Here is a 25,101-nt window from a genome sequence, read left to right as displayed (position 1 = left end):
GCTGCATAAGTCATGAGTACCAGGTGTCCCTCTGTCTTCTCTTCTTGAATTTACTCAGATGATTGAATTCAAAGACAGAGGGACAGTGACTGCTTAGCAATTGGCCTTTTCTTTATTTCTCTGAACTAAAGTAGTAGATTGCTATTCACCATCAAAGGGAAGATAACTTACTGTAGAGCACTTCCTTAAAGCAGGATTCCGAGAAACGATTAGCAGCTACATCATTGAAAGTGATGTTTCGGAAAGAAGACTGGGGGTTAAAGTTGAAACCAGTCATTTCCAATGTCAGCCGTGCTAAATTTAGGGTGTGTGGCAGGGGGGCATCTGATATCAAAGTTCTTTGAAAACCAAAAGGGTCACTTCCCCCTGGAAATTTCAGAGCAGGACCAAACCGTTGCTGTTGTATGGAACTGACATTTTGGCTCTGAGAAAGAAGCTTTTACCGCCAGAATGCCAGTTCCGTTGTGTTTGTCCCTGCCAACAGCAGAGGAGAACCGTCAAGCTAAAGAAATGCTCGTGAAGCGCAGCCCTTTACTTTGTGGTTATTTTCTGATGATTTCCCCAACTTTCTGACGATGCACGTGTCCTGTTGTGAAATAGCTGGAGGGTAAGCCAGCCCTTCTCATGTCGGGCAGTGTTATCTGATGTTCTCATTATGATGTTTTATTTCACTGAAAACTGGTAAAGAGGAGTAATAACACCCTCACTAAATCATACGGTTACACACACGCACACGCACACACACACACACACACACACGCACACACACACGTTCCACAGCCACACACGTGTTGCTTTTTTATAGCTGGCCCCGATCTTCCAATACTATGTCCACCTGTAAAGTTACACACTGACTGCTTGTAGTATGAAATGCACATTCACATTCATTTTTACTGTGACACACACACACATACATACATACATACATACATACATACATAGACAGGCAACTGTTAATGGATATACCCTGTTTCGGGGCGTTGCAGAGACTGAAGAAATAGCCGTGTAACATTCCTTTGTTTTAGTGTCATGGGCAGCGAATAAAACGAGCAACAAACGATGCATTTGCTGTTGCTATTTTAAATTAAATTCTGTAGAATAATTAAACAGTTTGGTGAAAGATATTGGCATGTTTTTTTATTGTGTGTGTGTGTTCGATGAGTCTGATACACGCGATAAAACATTGCTGAATGATCATAAAATTAGATATTCCGTTAATTAACAGTCCGCAAAGACGAGCAAATGTACTCCAGAATGTGGAAGTACTGAAATATATCCGAGACTAAACTGCAACATTATAACGATGAACGGACAGTGCATTAATTATTTAAAAAAATACCTCTTTAAGCACAGATGAACGAATAGTGCATGAATTATTCAAAAATTACCTCTTTAAACATCAATTTGCACTTCGTTTCATTTTGCCTCTGAGAAAAAAAAAAGTTCATCAAGTGGTTAACATTAAAATTCACGGAATTTATTTTAACGCAGGGAAACAGCTTTTCGCGTGGGTGGGTGAACACTTATAGGTCAAATGTGTTCACTAATCCTCCGTTTTGCGAAAAAAAAAGTGCCGAGGAAGCCGTGTAAAAGCGGACTGCGTTACGTCAGTACTTGTGTGCGAAGATGACCCGAGGAGCGGTCAGTGGCAGAGCTGCGCGAAGTCGCTCGCTGCGGAACCCATGGAAACAGCTGTGCCATCGCTAACCAATCAGAGAAGTAGCGAGACGAGCCGCTCCGCGCTGCAAACATATCAGTTTGTGGACGTTTGATCGGCGGGCACATCCGTTGCAATGACTGCAGCGGCGCTCGCGTTTCTATGACCGAAAAGATGATTCGTTCCTCACACCTCTGCGGACCGGGACAAAAGGGGGTTTCCAGACTTGGAGTTGTAACTTTGCGCGCATGATGCCTTATTTTACCAGACTGCTGTTTTTACTGTTTTGCCTGATGTTTATTGGAGAGTGCCGAAAGCACAGAGGAAGGAACAGGAGGTGGACGGGAGCCGTGGAGACGCACAAGCATGGCGTGTAAGCAACCGAGTCGCGCTAGGAGAGTGTTTTATTTCTGTTGGCTTTATGTGCAGTTATGCTGATAACTGCGGATGGAAAGGAAGGGTTCCGTGGCTGTGTTCAACATGCATGCTGCTGTTGATAAATGCTGAAGTTGCGCGTGCCATTGAAGTTGGTACATATTGTACATCCAATCTCTGTACATACAAATTTGTATAATTCAGTTTGCGCGCTACAAGTTCCAAAGTAATGCCCCTCTTGTCGGATTATCGGATGCTAGTTATCAACATTTCATGACATACAGCTAGACGGGTGGTCATAATTTGTTTACGAAAAACGTTTTATGCGCTCAATCAGAATACGTTTACCTTCGCGCTTTGAACGATGTACGTGCCAAACAGTCATAGAACGCATTTCATAGAGATTATACAAGTGACAGTAGATGTTACATTACATTGCATCCTTGTCATTTAGCAGACAGGTCTTATCCAGACCGAATTACGAGGTGCGAATACAAAGTGCATCTAATAAAGCGGCATGAGAAGTTGTACGAACAGGACGCCACCGACCATATTCGGTGCTCCAGCGTCAAACGCCGTGCCGACACCACAGCTGCGGACTTGGTCAAACGCGGGAGTGCAACGCAATGCAAACTACAGCACATTCTCAACGGAAAGCTATCACATACTTTGTAGTAAATTACTGCGTATAAAGGTACACAACAGGACGAAAGATCACGCCTGGGCAGGGCGGTGGAGGTGCAGCCTGAAGCGACGGAAGGTGGTCCGCGAATTCGCTGCGATGACCGCTTGTGCATATAGGATATAACTTTACAGGAACATCAATGATGGCAACGGAAAATAAGTCACTTGCGTTCAGTAGAAGCAATGCAATGTGATCAGCTGTGCCTGATCTATAACAGAGAACACTTCTACTTCGTGTCATGCGCACAGTGCAGTGGTCTGAACCAGTGCTTGTGTGTGCAAACATTATTTAAATGTTCTGTGAAACCGCCGAATAAAATTGTCATCCATAACAGCTGACGTCGTGCGTAAAACTCGCCAAGAGAGCATTGTAGTTCATCGGATCAGCATCCGCTGTAAACCTGGCGTAATGCGCTTTTACAACGCGTCCTGGTACGCTCGTGCTGAATGTGACGCTGAAATGCTGCGAGCCGGGGCATTACGCGACCCAGGTTAACCGCATTTAAGCGCGGCCTGGACAGGTGACGCGTCCGCCTTTCAGTCAGAAGGACTTCGTGAGAATTGCGCAACCGAGTCACTATACAAATGAGTTTCCCAGCACGTGAACAGCCGCGCGCTCACCCTCGCGCATAGACGCAATTAGGCTGGGTAGCGCATGGATTTCAAATGCGCCTGCCACTAAACTTTTAAACGGGTAAAAATGTCGTAGTAAGTTTATTCCTCCACGTCTGACTGAGAACAATGTTAAGATGATCTGACATTGCATCAGCCGTGTGACCAGTGCACTATAGCTCTGTAAGAAATCACACTTTTTAACCATTTGGAGTCTCATTTTACATCCAGGAACCCATAAACCTTGGAAATAACCTGTGGTCGAAAAGCCCCTGAAATACAGGTGTTTTTTAATCACATTTACTCTGGGCTGGTGAGCAGTGTAGCCACATGCCTCACTGCGGGATGCAGCTGGATCCCGCGCATCCCGAGCCTGCATGTGGAGGAAAGTGGCACTGTGTTCAGTGCCTGGCAGGACCTGCTGTCCGTGTCACAGATGCCAAACAGATGAGTGTGTGTGTGTGTGTGTGTGTGTGTGTGTGTGTGTTTGTGTGTGTGCGTGTGTCTTGTATCTGATTTCCTCATCCCTGCTCCTTTGATTTTCGGCCAGAACCTTCTCTGAGAAGGTGAGAGAACCTGCCACCTGTGGTGGAAATCACCGGCCCACATACCTCCTCCTCCTGCTGTTCTGTTGGTGGACTTATCCTATACAGTACCATCCCAAATATCCAACACATAACAATGTACCACAAAGTCACTTCTGTCCCCATCAGGAGACGTTTCGGGTTGTTTACTCTTTATACAGAGAGATACTGTAAATAAGCACATACCATTTCTCATGCAGTGCTTGTGCTGTAATTTCTTCCCCCCAGAACTCCTAAATTATATCCATCACTACATCACTTCAGCTGTGAATGATTTTGAAGTTGAGGAATGGGTTTCTTTCCACAGTCCGTTATCAAAGAAGATAATAGATGGGACCAAAACCCGCAAGGTGAAGACAGACCACCTGCTGAGGCTAGAGGACCATGATTTCACCATGAGACCCGCGTTTGCAGGTGAGGATCCCTTTTCTCACAGTCCGAACACAAAGCGTATCTCACCGCATGTTATTAAATAGCTATAATTATACAGATAATTATACAGCTTTATATACATGCACTCCAAATAAGAATTATACTGAGATGGGATCATTCCTATACTCGCACTGTTTAAAATGTTTGCCTGTAACAATTCACACATAACAATAATTTTGGGCTCACAGGCAGCGCATTATACTCTCAATCCGGTGCATAATAACTGAAAAAGGTGGTTAGAATGTAGAGTGAACTTTGTAGTTTTCATTATTCACAGAGGCAATGAGCACAGAAAATATTTTTAAGGTCAAGGAGTATAGCCTCTGGATTTAGGGGGTGCTAAACTGCATATATTTACATACAGTCCACCACTTATGTCTTAGGATAACTGTCGTGCAAGAAACAAAACAAACGTAGTAATTAAATTAATTCAAATGTTTAATGCAATAGAATAAATCAAATTCAAATTCAGCATTTGCTTAGACGCTTTAGGTTATGTAGACTGTTGCAGCCTAGAGGAACGGCATTCCTCCCGGGGTCCGAGCTCGCTTGGTTCCCTGGCCGTGATTCACAGCTCAGCCGAAGCAGCGCACAACACAGTGTATTCAGTTCGCTTCCTCTGCTCTGCCTTCCAAGTGCGCCGGCCGCCGTGTTCTCCAAAGCAGACTTTCAGAGGAGCACAGTGTAAAATATCTTAGCTTGGGGCATAGTTTGCCTGCCTTTCCTTTGACTGAAAAGTGGTAAGATAGATCACTGAGAGCCGGAGCCGTATTAAATTATCGAGTGTGTGCAGTGTGACATGACATTGTGTCGTGCTGATAAGCTGGCTACATGGGATTGGATCCAGGAATAGATAAATTTTGAAAATTGGATTGTCTACTTAATTCTAAATTTTCCAAAAGGCAATTTGCATTACAAAGTGCAAAAGAGCTCTTGGAATCATCTGAATTCATGTGGAGGCAAACATTTCATTTGTTTTTTTTTTTTTATCAGGCTCAAAAGAAACAGACATACTGTGTACCTTATAAAAATCTTTTGAGTTCAAGTAAGAAACTGTCAGACAACAATCTCACTCACATCTGCAAATTTAAATCTGGTCAGCAGCACAACTACACTGTAGACGGACAGTTTGCATGACCAATCGAATTTCAATAAGCCATTTGCCAGATTTAAATTTCCATACAATAGAAACGTGAGAGTTGCGTGTGATGTGATTGTAGGCGTACGTCTATTTGGCTGGAGTGCAATGAAGCAATTGTACTTGGCTGTGGGCCAAGGTTGTTGATTCCCCCATGTGGACATCATCAAACAGGGAAAAGAACTGGGGGAGATGGGGTGGAGGAGGGATGCTGTGAACAGCTGACCCAGGCAGGAAGTGGTGAGTTAGATTTCTTATAGCGGTGGTCGAGACTAGCTGTCTAAGATTGGTTAATTGCGTAGGGATTGTCTTAAAATTCCTCTCCAGAACCTTCAGCTTGGCATTCTTTATGAATGGTAGCAAATCAGGCAAAGACAAGTTCGTTGGTGACACGTCAGTGTCAGTGTCAAAGTCAATCAGTGGTCAAATCCGTATATGTTTTTAGCTCCGCGTCTTGATGATGCTGCTTTCAACTGATTGGGTTTTTTTGCTTCAGACACTGCATGTGTTTCTTAAGATGACCCTGTTTGTTTTTGAAACATGTAAACCATTTGAAAAATATAAAATAAAGCAAATGTCAATTTAACATGGCAGCTCAAGAAGAATATAGGTTTTGTGTCATTGCATGCATAAAACTCACTCTCAGATGTCCAGTAGAATGATTTGGAACACTTGCATCGATGGAGTTAAAAAAAAAACACATTATGAGAAGCGTTAGCCTTTTTCAAGTTTTCAGTGACATTCAAGTACACGGGTTTAGCTGCTTCATTTCTTGAGTGTCGGGTCAGATTTCTTGGGTTGGAAACTGCGAATAAGAATGCCCGGGGAGGGCAAGAACACAACAGCCCTGAAGATGCATGTGTCTGAGGAGATAAACCACACATGCACAAAGGCCAGTGCACAGAGGTGTCCAGATGAGTTTATCTCTCGCATCTTTCTGTTGGTCGTTGAGCCCGACCTTTTTAAAGCTTAATCAAATTTGCATTTTAGCAAAAGCACCCTTGCATTTGTCATTGATTTCCAAGAAAGTCCAGCTAAAGCCCGCCGTCAGCGGGATTCCTTTGGGGAGAGCATGGCGGAATGTAGCTCATGGTCAGAGTCTTAATCTCGCCAGGGATAACTAACAGGGGATTTATTTCACTCTTAATCCTTGAAAAAGGGGAGTGCTCCGGAGTCATTTGGTGTGGTTTTTTTCCCTCCCCTCAAGCAACGTCACATTTGGACGTGATCTGCCCCAAAGGTAGTTTAAACTGTTCCAAATCTGTTTTAATTCCTGCGGTGTGCCAAACTACTTTTGTGTCAGCGTATGCAGTAGCGTGGCTGGTAATTTTGTTTTTAAATCGTAGAGCACATTACACAGGAAGGGTATTTAATGCAGCATGTTTGGTTGAGGAGTTGAACAGACCTTGCAACCTGACCTTTTGAACTGTGCAGCTGTATCATGGGTATGTACAGTGTGTAAAACACAGCTCTCCTGTACTATCCTTCAGATGCACTGTATAAATTAGTTGTATATGAAGTATAAAACCAATCATCCCTCTAAATTAATAATGAAAGGTTGTGAGTGTGTTAAGACAGCCTAATAATAAGTAAGTTTGCCCTTTTTTAATGCATCTAAGTCATTATCTTCCATCATTCATATACACCTCAGTGTGTGGTTGTGTTACAGTGTGTGTGTATGGGTGTGTGATTGGCCGGTTCCTCCAGTCAGGCAAAGGTAGCTCCACGGTACGGACTGGAAAATGGACAGGTAACTCGGCAATCTCACAGCGCTCTCCTGTTTCCAAGAATCTGAACAGCAGATGGGACGTGCGTGTAATCACCACGAATGGAAAAGAAAAAAAACCTTTCTTAATTTCCAGCCTAATCCCAGAGGGGAGCTTCCTGGGTGAGCAGCCCTCACCCTCCAGCAGGTGGCGAGGGCCTTGTCGGGCGGCCCGAGTCCCGGCAGCCCTGCCAGGAGCCTGGCGCCGCCTGATTTTGGAGGGATTGATTGCATATGGTCCCTCTGTGGGGAGAGACAGGGCACACAGCTGGCACGGAGTTTGGCTAATGCCCTCTGTTCCAGGTAACAGGAGAACTAATGAGAGGCTTAACCACTGATTACACAATCGCCTTTATAACCTGGCTCTGTCACAGCACTCCACATTTTGGTAGATATTAAGTCATATTAATGGGCACAGGGTAGTACTTGAAGTATAATTCAGCTGTGGTGTTATATTTGCGTGTAAAACTGCATAGTGCAGTAGCATGGTGTAGTGGTAGGTTGCCGGTTCGAATCCCCACTCGGGCACTGCAAGGTACCCTGGCAAGGTACAGCACAGTGTAAATTGCTCTGTGTAAGAGCGTCTGCTAAGCAGCTGAATGTAAATGTATGTAAACTTATGTGTTATTTATAACATTCCTCTACTATAACAGCAATGCAGCCTGAAAAGCTGTTGTTTTTTATAAAGCACCAAAATGAGCTCATCTGAAATTCTTTTATGGTTTTGTGAATGCATGAATTTTGCATACAGAAAGAGAGAGTTAAGGTACCGCCTTATTGTTCCTGCCGGGGCTCAGAGGCACGGAGCAGAACTGCAGAAGGGATCGCAGTGTGTTTCCGCTGAAATGCTACCGGATAAGACTCATGTAAAAATATAAGTGGGTTATCTGGTTTAAGACAGCCACTTACACATGTATCGGGGCCCAAAGTGAGAGCATATAAAATGCTGAGCGGTTGCAGGAAGCAAGAACTCAGGTATCCACTCATTTCTTACTCTCTGCTCTCAGAGTAGGGAGATTGTGCACAGGGACTCTTCATGAGTGGAAACTGAAAGACCATTGGGAAAGTCCTCTGCTCCCTAGATGATTTAGTATATTAGAGAGAGAACAACTCCAGACAGAACCTCTTTCTGGAGTACCAACATCACTTTGACCAGCAACCTGATTAATCTTCATCCAAAAACCTTCACATCACCAGAACCGCGAGATTGTCCCCAATCCCATCTTTGAGAACGGTGGTTATGTTACTGTGTGCCAGTTTTGTTTTCGACAGTCCCGCATGCTTGCAGTCACAAAGACCTTACGCACCAAATGCCAGCACAGTGGCACAGTTAATCCGGTGTGACAGGTAACAGTGTGATTTCAGGATGCTTGTTCACGCTGTGCTTGGCTTCTTTTTTTTTTCCATAAATCCAATCTTTCCTCATTCAGGGTTCTACTATAATACACTTTTGGAGCAAAATTTGTAGTTGATGGACAAGGTTTACCAGCTCATACAGAATGGTCCATGGTCTGGAATGGGTAATGTCCCGGGTGCAAATAAGTCCTGTATTGCAACTGCTCCTCCTTCTCTATTTCTGTGGACGGCTTTTGAAATGCATTAGTGGCGGTCTTGTGTTTGCAAGCATCTTTTAAATCCATGTGACTCAGGACAGTGTTTTCCCCACAGAGAGCTGGTGTTAAGACACACTTAGGGAGAAGCCAGAGCTCCTTAGCCAAAGAGTTCTGAAATGTTGCGTGTCAAGGGGATCCATTCCGAGTGAGAGTTTCTCTCATGGGAGAAAAAGCAACGGTGACTCCTCAGGCACAAAATAATGTCTTCACAACATCAAACAGCGCCATGATGTCTCCCCTGTTGTCAGAACATGTCTCTGTCTTCTTATCGTTGGATATGATAGTGTAGAATATTCACTTGCTTCAAAAGGCTTTAGTGTTTAGCTAGTGAAGGCTGTAGCTGGCTAATTGAGAACCCTCCACATCTGTGTATGGCAAAGAAAGCAGGATGATATTTGTTCAACATTTAATGATCTAACAAAGCTAGAAAACATTAACTAGATACTGATTAACAGAAGTGGACTCCTTAAAGAAAATGCTTGGAGGAAAATTTAGGGTTAAGCATTTTAAGATCAGTTTATTACAACCACCAAAACATGTGTTGTTCAAATGCACAAGAGAATTGAACATTAAGGATAAATTCCTTTTTTAGATACATGTAATACATTATTGTTAGAAAAAATCAACCACTTTCATCTGTGGTCTCAATAGCCTGTGGAGACACAGTTAATCTGCAGTAATCTCTGGTGCATAGATAAGTGATGTAAAGTGGTCTCAAAAAAATCAAAATCAAAATTTATATTGTCTGAATACTGCCTGTTGTCACTTTATATAACGTTCCCAATGCACCGGGGTCACATGTGGAGCACTCAGATCTCATTATAAACCCTCTGTTGGGAATCTGTAGGGAAAAAAGATTGACAAGATAAAGTGAAATATGAAAGGAATCATATATGCACACAGGGAGGAATAAGAAAACAGCCACCCGTTATGTTACTATAACTACCAACTCAGATTTGTACCCTGACTCCAAATCTGCCTCCATCTCAGACACTTCATTTTTCAAACATTTCCATCAAAGACTCCCCACCCGCTTTGAGATTTTTGAATGTGATTTGGTAGTCATAGTAACATAGCGAATGGCTCTTGTTCCTCTCCATGTGCGCATATGATTCCTCTCATACTTCCTCTGTGCCCTGGGTTTATTTGGATAATTAACACATCTTCTCACAGTTGGATGTCTCTTGAGTCAAAACTTACCACTATGTCAAGTGAGGGGTTGCAAAAAGAGAACGATGATTTGATGCTGGTGGTTGCCTGAAAGCGTGAAATACAGTGTCCTTTAAGCAACGGCGAACGTTGTTCCTCAGCAACAGGAATGTGAACAGTGTTTGACTCGTAACCTCATTCTGTTTTCCAGGCCCTGCCATTCCTGTTGGTGTGGATGTACAGGTGGAAAGCTTGGACAGTATTTCAGAAGTAGACATGGTAAGCATGGAGGCAACAGTGTAGCATAGCGCTCAGGAGCAGGGCTTGTAACCAAATGGTTGCTGGTTTAATGCCCTGCTGAGGCACTGCTGCTGTACCCTTGGGCAATGTGCTTAACCCACAATTGCCTAAAAAAAAAACTGAAACCCATGTAAGTCCGTCTGGATAAGATCGCCTGCTAAAATGACAATAAAGTAAAGTAAATCAAATCGCTACTTGGTCAGAGAATTACTACCTATTGAAACTCAATTTTTAAACTATTGACATGCAAATCTATTATTGAATTACCTGTCGAAGCTCCAGTTTGGAAAGGTTTCATCGCAGGCACTCATCCTTTGTCTTAAACCCTCATAGTTATGTCATAATTAAGATATTGAAAGGTGATGCAGTGATGGTAAAATTCATGGACAGTGTTGCGTGTTGAATATTATGTAATACTGTGAGAATAAAAGAAGGATGATCTACTTTAGGGATAGAGAGTGATGCTGCAGAATGGATTCATAAAGCCAGTGACAGAGCAGAGAGAGGACAGGAATAAGAGGGATTAAACTGATCTTTGTTGCTGACTGTGACCTCTGACCTTTAGTCTGCATTCGATTGCTCATCAGAAATATGGTACTTTTGACTGACATCTTTGAGCATATGCTCCTTGCTCAACGGCAGCGCATTTGATCATGCACGTGGTAATCCAGTGGTGTGCAATAACCTGGTAATCCCAGCCTGTGATATGCCAAACTATGGATCTCTATGAGGAAGGGAGAATATCAGATATTAAGGGACCATATTAAGGGCGGCAGTGTGCCGTAGTGGTAAGGAGCAGGGCTCATAACCTAAAGGTTGTAGGTTTGATTCCCTGCTGGAGCAATGCCGCTATATCCTTAACAAACTACTTAACCCAGATTGCCTCAGTAAATATTCAGCTGTATAAATGGATAACATGTAAAACTGTAACCTATGTAAGTAGCTCTGGATCAGTCAAGAGCGTCTGCTAAATGACAGTAATACAGTAATGTAATGGATTGGTTGGTTGGCTTTTGCATCGTGGTGACTGTATGTGTTTCCTTTGCTTTGTGACGCAGGACTTCACCATGACGCTGTACCTCAGGCATTACTGGAAGGACGAGCGCCTGTCCTTCCCCAGCAGAACCAATAAGAGCATGACCTTCGACGGGAGGCTGGTGAAGAAGATCTGGGTGCCTGACGTTTTCTTCGTCCACTCCAAACGGTCCTTTATCCACGACACCACCACCGACAACATCATGCTCAGGGTGTTTCCCGACGGCCACGTGCTGTACAGTCTGAGGTGAGGATGTTGCTGTGTCACCTTGCTCTCTGAGATATCTCCTGACACCACTGCGACGAAAGGTTTGCCCTCCCGGCTGGCTCGCCACTTCTGTAACAGTGTCGACTAAACCCAGTTTCATGTTTCTTGTTGTTATGAACCATAATGAGAAGAATTATTGATGTTATTGATAATCAATGAAAATTTATTAATAAATTTAAACACACTGTGTATGAAGACAGATGTGATTGGAAATATAGGCAATTTTATTTAGATGCACAGACTGATAGCAATGTCACAGAATTACTGTTGTTTACCTTCACTAATCAAGCTACTGATAGTCAAAGAGTCTGTAGCACCAGCAGTAGCTAGCTGTTTGTGTTGATCGAGCTAGCAAGCTGGCTGTGCTTGTAAGTACCACAGTTATTTCTTTGTGAATTAAGATTGATAGTTGACTAATAAGCTGTGCTATTTTAGATAATATGATTGCAAGATCGAAGCACATGCTTCACTCTCTCGCTTAAGAAGGGCTGACTAGTGATTTAGAATGCTACCAGTTAAAGGGTGAAGGAAGGAAGAAGGAAAAAAAAGTGTGATCAATGGTGTAGTAGAAATTTACAGGGATAGAATACTAGCATGCAAAATGGATGCTAAATTGGATGCCGAAGAACAAAGTGTTCTTTGTGCACAGACGTGCAGGCATGACCCATTTTAAGAAGTTAAAAATGGTGATCTGCCTGTGGGGCACATGTCCACACCAGTCTTCTGCTTATCTTAGAAATTAGGATAAGCTCTGACCCTATGATCCAAACACTATGAAGCAGGGCTATCACAATAGAACACATGACTAAGTCTCTTTTCCCATTCGATATCTATTGTCCTACCATTTTTAATCTGTATATCTGCACATCATTACTGATGGTGCTTCCCTTAGGCAGGCCACTGTGAAATGGGCTTTTCTGAATGCGGAAGTGGCCACCACTGGGCTACCAACAAAGACACAATACCTGCACAGTTTTACCCTTAAAGTGTTGGTTATTCACTGAAGATAGGATGATATCTTTTCTGAAAACCTTGTTTTTTGATGTCTCAGTATAAATTGAGATGTGGGTTGTGTGTTTTGTATTGTGCACTGTTTAACACTCTCTCGTGTTTAACGGCCAGGGTGACGGTCACGGCCGCCTGCAACATGGACTTCAGCCGCTTTCCGCTGGATTCACAGACCTGCACGTTAGAGCTTGAAAGCTGTAAGTTGAGACCTTATAATTAATATTAGTGAATATTAATTAGCTGCTTCGTCAAGCTGAACGTGACTCTCTGCTGATGGTCCTCAGACGCCTACACTGATGAAGACCTCATGCTGTACTGGAAGAGTGGGGACGAGTCGTTGAGCACGGACGACAGGATCTCTCTGTCTCAGTTCCTCATTCAGAAGTTCCACACCACCTCCAGGCTTGCTTTCTACAGCAGCACAGGTAGAGCGAGACATTCACCTTATGATCTCCACACCTCCAGTCTGCCTAAACGGGTTTCTCGTTGATGCATATTTGTGCACTTCGTTGATATCCTATTTTGACTGATTAGTTGAGGTGATACAAGATCAAGATGTTTTAAATAAACAACACCACCTGTTGAGACCATTATTATTATCTTGCACAAAACATTCAGCATCAAATTTTCAAGCTGAACAGAAATATTTTTAACAAGAGGTGAAATTCTTGTTGAATATATTGTTGTTTACTCTTGCGCAGAACATTCTGCATTGACATTTCACAGTTGAAAAACGCAGATTTTTTTTTAGTAAATATTTTTTAGAAACACCTATCATTTACATTTACATTTACATTTACTCATTTAGCAGACACTTTTATCCAAAGCGACTTACAATACGAGGAATACATTCAAGCTACAGTATGAAAGGAGGCCTTGTAGTATGTCATGAAAGAATTGATCTGTGATGGTCCGTCAGTGTGATTGCTCACTTCGGTCTTTTCACAGGCTGGTACAATCGGCTGTACATCAACTTCACCCTGCGGCGCCACATCTTCTTCTTCTTGCTGCAGACCTACTTCCCGGCCACCCTGATGGTCATGCTGTCCTGGGTCTCCTTCTGGATCGACCGCCGCGCGGTTCCCGCCAGAGTGTCGTTAGGTGAGGCACCAAAGCCTTGTGTGTGCTTTGAATATGTTTGCTTGAGATGTCCTCACTGAGCCTGTATTATTCGGAATGTGTTTGATTGGAACATTTACATGTGCTTTTTTACTGTGTTACCCACAATTTGTTTGATTAGAACATTTATATACTCTCTTTAACTGTGTTAATCAGAATGTGTGTGATTGTAGCATTTATATATGCTGTTTTACTGTGTTAATTAGACTGTTTTTGATTAGAAATTTACATACACTCTTTCAGTGTGTTAATCAGAATATGCTTGATTAGGACATTTATGTACACTCTTTAACTGTGTTAATCAGAATATGCTTGATTAGGACATTTATGTACACTCTTTAACTGTGTTAATCAGAATATGCTTGATTAGAGCACTTGATTATGCACTTTTTAACTGTGTTAATCGGAATGTGTTTGTTTAGGACATTTACGTACACTCTGTAACTGTGTTAATCAGAGTGCTTTACTGTGTTGCAGGCATCACCACGGTGCTGACCATGTCCACCATCATTACCGGTGTGAACGCCTCCATGCCCAGGGTCTCCTACATCAAAGCCGTGGACATTTACCTGTGGGTCAGTTTCGTGTTCGTATTCCTATCGGTGCTGGAATACGCTGCAGTGAACTACCTGACCACAGTGAAAGACGGGAAGGATCGAAAGCTCCGAGAAAAAGCGAGAGAACAGGTAATGTTTATCTAAAATTCATTTCTTTATGTGGTTCAGGACAATTGAAGCTGTGACATATTTTACAGATGGTTTACACGGAGGGTAAATCAGTTTTGCTTTAATAATAACTTTAAATCTAAACTGGAAAATTGTACTCACTATTCTTCATTGTACATTAGAAATTACATTAGAATATCCTGTAAGCTGACTAATTTATCACTTCCTGAAATGTAGGACTTGCTTTTCACTTTGATTGAATCACAAACCCTGGTTTTGCACAATCAGCCAGTAACACCACATAGTGCAAAAGGTGAGACTGAAGCACAATCATTGTTATTGTCATTTACCAGAAGCTCTTATGCAGGGCGACTTACACAGGTTATAGTTTTACATGTTATGCATTTATACAGCTGGATATTTACTGAATCAGTTCTAGGTTAGATACATTGTCCAAGGGTGCAACAGCAGTGCCCCAGCAGGGGAATTGATCCAGCAACCTTTCGGTTATAAGCCCTGCTCCCTACCACTGTGTGACATTGCGTCCCACACACTACACTGCTGCCCACGCACTCCACACACACCCACAGTCACCCGCCCTCTGGCTCTCTGCACCCCGTAGGCTCTCCCCTGCACCTGTGGGATATCCCACGCCAGGACCATGATGCTGGACGGGACGTACAGCGAGGCGGACACCAACAGCCTGGCGGGGTACACCCAGGCCCCCATGGTGCCCGAGGAGCCCGAGAAGCAGGAGCGCATGGTGGTGCACCTGTCCATCGACAGCGGCTCCACGGGTACCAAGAAGAAGGGCCTTCGCGCCCTCCGAATCATCCAGAACACCCACGCCATCGACACCTACTCCCGCATGATCTTCCCCGGCTCCTACATCATCTTCAACCTCATCTACTGGTCCGTCTACTGCTGAGGCATGCCGGGAACAGGAGAAGGGGGAAAGCAGGCGGCGGTCTCATCTCTGAAACGGAATAGGAAGACGGTACGGCTCTCATGGGAACAGGAAACAGGGATAATGTCCTTGGCATGCGTATTAACACAAAGGACCTTGTCATTTTAAAGTGTCATATGCTGCCAAGGAAGTTAGGAAGGCTTCCAAGAGCTGCCCACTCAGACTTCCCCATATTCCATTTCGATAACATACACAGTTAGACTCCAAGACTCTGGTGCTTTATTTAGTTCTTGCTCTCTCTTCGGAATATTGCTGTCAGTGTCAGTGGACATCTTTGTGGATCTAGGTCCATTCATTCCACTATCAGGCTGGCAATGAACCAGACAACCTCCTTTCTCAACAGCAAATCAGTTCCTTACGGTTTGTGTAATTTTTATCTCCACAATTCTGCCATTAGCTTTAGGTGTTTTGTGTCAGAATTTTGATGTTGGCAGATTACAGGTACACACGTACAACACATGTTGTTGTCAGCTTCGCACCCGAGCTGAACTTCTAACACTAACGCCACCTCAGGTTCTGAGTTTGCCATCAGTGTTGAAATCATTTCGGAGTCAAAGTATCTACTGAAAGGTTTCTGTAAAAAAAAGGCAAAGCTGTATTAATGCACTTATTACCCTATGGCTGTTGCAATCCACTGAGTGCTAATATGGACGAAGTTCAGATATTCCACCACCAAAATGCAGCACTCAGTGCTCTGTTGTGAAATGCTAAGAGTATATATATATAACCACAGTCTGATTATTTAACTCTTTCTTCAACTGGATTTCAAGCACCCCAAAAGACAATTGTGTTCATGTTCCGGAACACACAGAGGAGCGCTCTGCAGTGGACACTGTAGCACTGGCTGTGCATCGTTCACTCAGTGTGAAGTGGATTTATACTGGACTACCGAGCGGAACTTTCACCACAGTGTTCTGAAATGGAAACTGGGGACTTGGAAAATCTGAAGACTGACTTTTTTTCAAAAGCTTCACAGACAAATGTTCGTGAAATAATGGCTATTTAAATTTGTTTCTTTGTTTGTTTATGTATTTATAGTGCCGGTGGACTCACGCCATTGTACCTTAATAAGCTGGAGATACTGTACAGGGTTGGAGTAATTTTTTTAAAAAATATTATTTACTTACACATTATGGCTTGTTCATCCAGTTCTTCATTTAGGTGACACTTTACTTAAAGTGTAGAGATAAGTAGCAGTATATAATGCCAGCATCACATCTCTGGAATGCTTATTACTGCTTTCTGTAACCCTTCATAAGAGTTCATAACAGCTTGTGACAGTTGGCTAGCACTTGTTGAGACAATGCTATCTGGAAAGCCAGGGGATTTACGTGTCATTAGCAGTTAAGAACATTTATGAATGTAAGTAATCTCATTTGTTATGTCAACTGTTATGAAGTCATCATAGAGACTTAATGTGGGTGACATAACGCTTGGCGGTGAAACACTCCAAGAAAAGTGTTGCTTTTTAATATCCACAATAGCTTCTCAGCCAAGACTAAGGGTGTAAAAAGGCTGCATGAATTTTGAATATATACATATGAACTTTATCAGTGATGTAATGAACTTGAAACAGCCTTAAATGAACTGTTTGTCATCCCAGAGAGTTGCTTAGGTCTCAACATCAGTTGTTTATTTTTTTTGCAGGTGTGGGCAACTGTGTACAGTATTGTACAGATATTTTACCATTGATCTGACTATTAGTGAACCTTCTGTTGTGTAGGTAGCTATATGCATGAGCAGGGTTGCTTGGGCTTTGATATCTGTGACTCCACACTCATGAGCCTTCAGGCCTCCCCCCCACCGATATCCATTTGCCCTGTTGTTCTGGTTGTCATGTCAGTCTGTAGGACTCCTCTTTTACACAGACCTAACTAATCCACACAGAGTGGAGTCCACAGGAAACGCAGCTACCCCGTGAGGTCCAAGGCCAATTGTTGTTTCTAAAAAAAAAAAAAAAAATTAAGAATGTATGCTGCTTCAAACAGCTGTGTTAAACAAAAAAGTGGAAACATATTGTGGAAATGCGTTTTCCTATATGTTTACTTGTGAAAAGAGCATTGAATAAAAATAACTGTTTCAAAATGGGTGGGTGTAATTCTTACAGTGCGTGCGTGCGTGGATGTGTGCATCTATGGACACTTAAGAAATTTGCATTGCCACATACCAGTCCTGTTTGGTTCAACTTCATTTAACCACTCAGGTCACTGAGTGTGATTGATTATTACATGTAACATTTTGATAATTTTATTTGTTGCAATCTATATAAGGACTTCCAAAATGTCAAGAAATCTTTTGTGTGAGGAAAACCCAACAAATGTGAACACAAATTTTGTTGAGCCGCATTGTGTGATTAGACAGACACAGAGTTGTTTTAAAATCTTTACAGTACATTGTCTGGAGGCTGCAAGACAACATTAATCCAATTTCCACAAAAGCTAGAATCTTCTACATTTCCCATTCGCCAGCGTGACAATCTTTTGTCTGTAATCCAGATTGTCGGAGTGGTCTGAGCACACTTAATCCCCCAAAACAAACAAATAACATCAACATTCTCCTTGGAGTAAGTGGTTCCCCTGCACTCTGCTATAGGTATCTATTCATTTTAACCTCTCACATCTCATCCTCAGTTTCCTTATGCAACTGTGCACAGTCTCACACACTTTGAGAGACCTTTGCATAAAAGTACAATTTAACAGATACACTCTTACATTACACAACTTACATCAATTACAGGTTTTTACAAGATTACTCATTTATACAAGGATTTGCTGAGGCAATTGTGGGTTAAGTACATTGCTGAAGAGCACCCCTGTGGGGAATCAAACCAGCAACCTTTCAGTTGCAAGTCCTGCTCCTCAACCACTACGCTACATTGCTGCACACGCTCTGTGAAGTCTGCACACGCTCTGTGAAGTCTGCACACGCTCTGTGAAGTCTGCACACGCTCTGTGAAGTCCGTGAATCTCTGAGAATGCACATGCCAAAGAGCAGGGGAGCGTCCACTGAGCAGCATAACCTCTCCCTCTGTCTGTGCAAGGCAGTGAGAAAGGGCAGGAGGAGGGTACCATTTGCTTGCTTTGAGATCACTGAGGTCAGTGAGGCCCACTGGGTCAGGCAAGTGGCTGCTGTGAGTGGGAGGGGCCTCTGCCCCCTGTCTGAATGCCTGTAACCTGACACCGGGCCGCTCAGTGGTGACCTCCAGACCTCCTTCTCCAAAACACTCCCCCTCCTGCCCTCCCCTTCTACAATGTTGGGGCGCACGGAGTGTGTGCGCATGGAACGCTGTAGCCGTGACTGCTAACGACAATAATAACCATGGATTTTATTTATAAAGATTCATCTTCTCAGTTCTCAATCATTACGTTCTCAAAGTTGTGAATTTCTCCAAGAAGTAACTATTTCAGTTTAGTTAGAGAAAACATTCACAGTACGGAACACAAGATTGCTGTAGGGTCAGTCCATCTCAATTCAGCCAAGCCCTTAGGTAGAGGTGTCAGATTCACTTCAGTCTGGTGGCAAATACGGTCATAAGAACGAAACTGTAATGTAGGCTCTGGATTAAACTGGGTCAGACTGAACTGGAAAAACTGCAACCTTCAGTTTTTGCTACAGTTTTGTATTCTGATATGTCAGGAAATATTTTTCATTATTTCCTGGAAATTTCTGACAGCTAACATTGAATAGAATAGCATAGAATAGAACACTTGTACATGTAGCAATATATCATAAATCTATCTGTGGAGGAAAACCCTCCAAAAAAGGCAGACATTTAGAACAAACCGCACATGAGCGTATGGCAAACCACATAACTTTTACTTTCTCCAGCTGTTGGTATGAAGTAAATATAAATATACTAAATTAAATTTTTCCGATATAATTCTTTATAGTGATATTTGTTCTGCATTAAGTTGCACTGGTGAATGTGTACAGTGACACAGCGCACGCTTTCTGCAGCAGGAGGTGTGGGATCGACTCAGCTCCCTGGCAAGATCGTTAGGACGGCGTTAACAGGAGCCAGCCGACTACAGTCAGCAAAGCGCTCAAAAGCCTAACGACCCACGAGTTGTTCAGCCATGGTCCTGGAGGACTGTGAAGGGGAGACTTCACCTTCCCCTAGAAACTAAACGTTAATTGTATGTTAATCATTTGTTCATTGTTCACATGTTGGTAATTTGTCTGGGAACCAGCCAATTGGCTAACAAGCCACACCTGCCTAATTGAGGGCTCATTAAACACAGGTGTGGCTGGAGAGCACAGGAGAGGCTTGTTTTGTTCCTGCAGTCAGTTTGCGCAGGCTGGTTTCTTGTCTTTGCTGGGTTTTATTTTTTCTTTTTTTCCTTTCTTAAACCTTTGCTCATTTTATGTGAGGAAGTCTTGCTCAGCTTCTCCACAAGGGCATAGCTCAACTTAAAGGTTTTTTGTTAGTTGCTTTAGCCTAGTTTAGTTTAAGGGGCGTTTAGTTTAGTCATTTTGTCGTTTCATGCGGGACCCAGGATAGAACCCTGTGGGACACCTTTGCCTGACTGTAAGGGGCAGTGTTCAAGGGTGGAAAAGGAGTCTGAAGCCTGTGCAACAGGCAAAGCTGAAAGTGTCTGTGCCAGGGAGGCTGCCTACTTTGTTTCCCCTACAGATATTTCCACCCTGCTGTGTTCTAGTCATTTCCACTTTTAAAAATACACTCAAACACATGCCATACAGAATGTCCTTAAATCTCCCAGGATACTGGCATTGGCTCAGAGAACAAGCTTTTGCATTTTCAATCACTAATGCACGTCGCTGTTGATGATACAGTTGACACGTTTTTTCCCTCAAACCTCTAACGACCCCAAGCGCCCATGAACGTGCTGTTTCAGATCCTTAGCCGGCAGCACAACCTGGTACGGAAAGGGATGACTGATGGGTAGAACAGAATACAAATCTCTGCAGAGCGAGATCTACAAAATTCTGTGAAACTTTCAGAAATCTCACCACAGGTTTTGGTGATGGTTCTGGAGGGAGGTGGAATCCAAGGCAGTGGGCAAGGTTTAACACAATTGGGACTTTTATTTTTTATCTATAAAACTGCAAAACACTGTATGATAATGAGAGTAAATCAATGGAGAGGTATCGATGCGGATAAAGTCTCACCTGTTCATCTATAGACCACTTGACTAATCTCAATTCTCCAGATCCTTAATTTCAGCAGTGAATGCGAATAGCACACTTTCATTAATCCACATTTTCATTCATTGGGTCCAAATGACAAATACTGAGAGTACTTAAAAAGATCACATATCATCATTACATTAATGAAAAATGCCAAAAAAATATATGGGTTACTGTTAAAGGCAGTGAAATGCAAAAAGCAGTCTATAATCTCCAGACAGAAGTTCTTTCCAGCACAAACAATTTTGTATCTCTGGCCCAGATTCTGCTGACCTTGACACAAATTAACCCTCTTTCATGTGAAGTGGCATTTATGCAATTCATTCGACACACTTATAATCTCTGTACAGATGGACAGGCTGTTGTTTTGACCAGACATGTGACAAATGCCTCAGCATAGATCAGTTCACCACCGGAAGTAAAGAAGACATGCCTGACTCTGCCGTGAGCCGCTGAATTCCCTCTCTCTAAAAATACACCCCAAAGCTTTCTCGGAATGGGCCTGTTATTTCTGGTATAATGAAGTGGATTTTTGAACCAGCCTCCGTTTTTGTTTTTTTCCATTTCCTCCTCTAAGCAGCGGTATGTTTTGGCTTGTGGTGTGCAGTGTAAGTCATGTCTGGCAAACAAACACCATTTGTGTCCATGCCGCTTGGCGAGGTATCTTGAGGTAAACCCCTGCATCGGAAATTATGTGAATGTAATTCCGCTATTCCTCTCATTGGACCAGTCTGTGAACCAGATTCCCAACACTCCTCTGTTTCTGGCTACGGTTCTAGCAGGTTCAAGAAGGGATTTCTTCAACAGAATATAGAGGGATAAACAAACCAAAAAAAAAAAAAGAAACACTTGTAGAAGCCGTCTCTTACTCTATTCGTTTTCATCACTGTTGTCGTCAAAGGACTCGAGAAAAGCCAGATCTATCCTCAACATCTCATCATCTTATCGTCTAAGAAATAAGTCTTTTTTCAAAAGTTGTCCCTGGGGGAAATCTTAAACTCTCCGTCGTAGGATTTGAGTCTCCTTTGCTTTGTCAATTTGAACAAAATGTGAACAAAAGAGCTTAAGCTGTGTACTAATCGGCCTAACCAAAGCATTTATACAAAACAGCGTTCATTCTTACCCACTCCTCTTTTATTTTATACTATTATTTGCAGGTGAAAGCAATGAGGAAATCACCGATACAAAAACCAAATTCACCCTGCAACAATCAGCTGAACGGTCATCATCAGCTGACAGTTGGTTAGTACAGATTAACTTCTAATGAAGACAGAGAGGGGAAAAAAACCTTTATGTAATGTAATGCGTTTGGCTTTGCCTCAAGAGCCACAATCTTCCACCCACCAAATCCAGATTAATTCTGTTTGGGGGGGGGGGGGGGGGGAGGGAGGACAGGGGGAGGCAGGAAAAAAAATCTGTCAATTCTCAAAATTTACTGCACATGGGTACTGTTGCAGGATCTGGCTCATTTGAATCAACAAAACTAAATGATCCTCTTTTTATGTCAAATATTACACAATCCCATATCAATCAGACCAGCTGTGTTATTTTCTAATTTGATACATTTTATTATCAAAAACAAAATGATCATATACAGTAGATAATTGAAGAGAGACATTACGGATATGTGATGTGCTTTTCTTTCAATTAAATGCACCATCAATCTAATAAAAAAATGTTGTCATAACTTTTGACCATTTTAATTCTAATTGTCTTTATTTGCTAAACATTTAGATTTATTCTCCCCTCTGCCATGCATGAAAGACTGTCAGGATATCAATGTCTGTGGGTGTTATTACTGTCACTGCAACATCAGAGTTTGATATAAAGGTGACTTTGCGTGTACCAACAGCTATGCCCTTGTCACAACATAATCAAGCATATCAAAGTAAATTAACACCTTAAAATGGAAATCATTACTTTGCTCAAAAACATACACAAAAAACAAAGAATTTCTCCCTGGAAATGCATGTTTACAAGTATTTCTGTGATGCATATCTGCCTCAACAGATGAGAGACTAGTCACAATTAAGGACAGTTTTGATTCACACACCCAGTGTATTGTTTATATTATTACAATGCTTGTATTGCATGAGGAACATTTCTCTGATTGAAAAGACAGATACAGTACAGTTTAGCCCTTTATGTATTGTACATACAGGTCCTGCCCCCTAGTGGCCAAACAGTGCCAGATCTTCTTGTTCAGCACCCGTATGTATCTGTTGAATGAACCCAGCTCTCATTTTCTTTATAATTTCAAGTAATTAGAGGCTAGCACAGCCGTTGATAACAGTGAATGATGTATGCCATCACCACTAGTAACTTTTTGCCTTCATGGCTTATTTTACTATATCCTTTACAACCATCTTAAAAATATCCCCATAGCAGGGAATCCAATCAGTACACTGAGAGAGTTGCCCCGACACTGTGAAGTCTTATCCTCTTTGACTCCATAGAGAAGGCCGCCTTTCCAAGCAGACTACCACCGTTCCTGCTGGTGGCCTACAGCTTACGAAATGATAATCAATAGAAGCAGCTGATGAATTTAGAGGGTAAACATTGCTTTCTTCATCAAAATCATTGTGCTAAACTCAACTAATTGCTTCGTGTGTAGAATGTTTTTTCCTCTTCTACACATTGGGCAGAGTGAATACTGACGAAGATATTACTCAGAAGATTACTCAGAATAATATACGTGTTATTATTTATCATTACTACAGGGAGGCAACACATCAGAGGCTAGTGGAAGACTGAAAATTTCAGCACATTCTAGGTCATCTAAACTAACTAGTTACGAGGAATGAAGCTCATGAAGAAAATAAATAAATTATAATAAATAAGTAAAATAAATTGTTATAATATGCTTAATGGTGTTAAATAAATTAAACAAGAGGCAACAGACACCTGGTGTCTTTCATGAATGTTTTTTTTTTTAAATCAGCTTAGTCAGGCTCATTGACTTGGTGTGTACAGTACTTAGAGCATCCAAATAAATGCTTTCCTCAGGTTTCATTACGAAATACAAAGTTTTTTTTTTTTTTCAGAAAATGTCAAATTTATGTCAAGCTGCAACTGAAGATGATAGAAGCTTACTAACTGTAAGGTCAATCATGACATCATTGTTGCCCTACCACACCCACCATAACCTGCCTGTCTGAAATTCCAGCTGCTTGGCTGACTGTGGGTTGGATTTCTGTAGACAGGGGGCAGCACTAGTGTGATTTGTTTTTTAAGCATACCTCAGCAGGGTTATTACGGTGTTGAGCACCAATAAAAATGCAGAATTCACCTCGATCGATCTCCTCCCTGTTAAACAGACACGGGTCTCAACACAAGCTCCAAGTATTGTTTCCTGCAGGTGGTCCCATCAGAGTTGCCAAGATCACACAGGAGAATCGGGGCATAGATGCAGAAAGTCACCAGGACCTCCCATAGTGTGGCCTTTGCATGTCTGCTGGCATGCTTATGTAAGGAAAATGATGTGGCATTATAGTGCATATGGCTCAGAACCTCCTGTAATCTGGCCTTTCCTGATTGGCAATTTAACAGCACGAGAAATACTACTGCACTTTCTGCTGCCGTGGTAACAATTATAACCTGTATGTGTATTTACGATGTTTGCGTGCTCTTTATTACATAAACCAATCTCAAATGCCAATTATTTAACATGTGTTTAATATAAATGAAATGTATTAATACATCAAACCCCTGTCACAACAGGGCTTAAGAAAATATTCCACCTGCGGATGGAATTTATCCTCAAAACAATTTATAAAAATGCATAATAATAATTACACAATATCTTATGACATATCAGACAAAGCTGTGTAAGCACATTCATAATCATTTATGGCTGCTGACATCAAAAGTTACGGAGCATCAACAAATCTGGCACTAAGAATAGTTATGAATGTTTCTAAAGGACTGTGAATGTTGTTATTCTTATGCCCATGTTAACGTTAATGAATGCCCATGCAGTATGCTGTCATTTACCTTGTAGTAAACCAAACATTTACATCAGATCTGCAAGATGTAGACAAATTAAATTAAGGACAAGAATTATTCCCATGCCTGATAAAGAACCATTCTGTAAAGCTGTCAAAATACTGTCCTCACTATGCTCATATAATGCTCACATAATGCTTATATCCCGTCCTAGAAAATGTATGTTTCTCTTTTTATTTGTGTTGTTTGATGTTTGCTGATGTCAGATGATGTGATTCATCTAACACGATAAAAAATAATTGATTGTTTCCATTTTTTTCAAGAATGATTTTGTAAGTAATATTCACCTGCTACATCAATGGAATCAGCAATAAGAAAAGAAAAACAAAATAAAACATAATATTCAAATATAATATTCAGCACACAACCATCTCTCTTGCATAAAGCCATCAGCTACCATTCTCATATGAAGTGATTCATAGCCCTATTAGTGCGTCAATTTAATACCAACTCCTGTTTGAAACAAGTTACCTCATATCCAGTTAAATATTGTGTAGCGCACCGTTTGATGGGCTTGGCTGTGGTTATCAGACAGCAGAAACAAAGAGAGCTGTTATCAATGACCCTGTTCAGACCT

At 42.0% G+C, this 25,101-nt stretch overlaps 1 protein-coding gene across 1 annotated transcript; it reads left to right on the top strand.

The window, feature by feature from the left end:
• The first annotated feature begins 1,693 nt into the window (after nt 1-1,693).
• Nucleotides 1,694-15,399, top strand: LOC118791942 (gamma-aminobutyric acid receptor subunit rho-2-like). Its single transcript, XM_036549519.1, has 9 exons — nt 1,694-2,030; nt 4,220-4,326; nt 10,221-10,288; nt 11,368-11,591; nt 12,735-12,817; nt 12,905-13,045; nt 13,569-13,721; nt 14,217-14,425; nt 15,027-15,399. The coding sequence occupies exons 1-9, from the start codon at nt 1,906-1,908 to the stop codon at nt 15,330-15,332; spliced, it is 1,416 nt and encodes a 471-aa protein (XP_036405412.1). The 5' UTR covers nt 1,694-1,905; the 3' UTR covers nt 15,333-15,399.
• Nucleotides 15,400-25,101: the final 9,702 nt, after the last annotated feature.

The sequence above is a fragment of the Megalops cyprinoides genome, chromosome 17 (genome assembly GCF_013368585.1).
Source record: "Megalops cyprinoides isolate fMegCyp1 chromosome 17, fMegCyp1.pri, whole genome shotgun sequence".
In the NCBI taxonomy this organism is placed as follows: Eukaryota; Metazoa; Chordata; class Actinopteri; order Elopiformes; family Megalopidae; genus Megalops; species Megalops cyprinoides.
This window is presented reverse-complemented; position numbering and strand designations above follow the sequence as displayed.

What these genes read in the sequence shown, in the direction of transcription:
- LOC118791942 (XM_036549519.1), top strand. Translation starts at nt 1,906, where the DNA reads ATGATGCCTTATTTTACCAGACTGCTGTTTTTACTGTTTTGCCTGATG. An exon ending in TCCCGCCAGAGTGTCGTTAG is followed by an intron (nt 13,722 to 14,216) that starts GTGAGGCACCAA and finishes ACTGTGTTGCAG; the next exon opens with GCATCACCACGGTGCTGACC. An exon ending in GAGAAAAAGCGAGAGAACAG is followed by an intron (nt 14,426 to 15,026) that starts GTAATGTTTATC and finishes TGCACCCCGTAG; the next exon opens with GCTCTCCCCTGCACCTGTGG.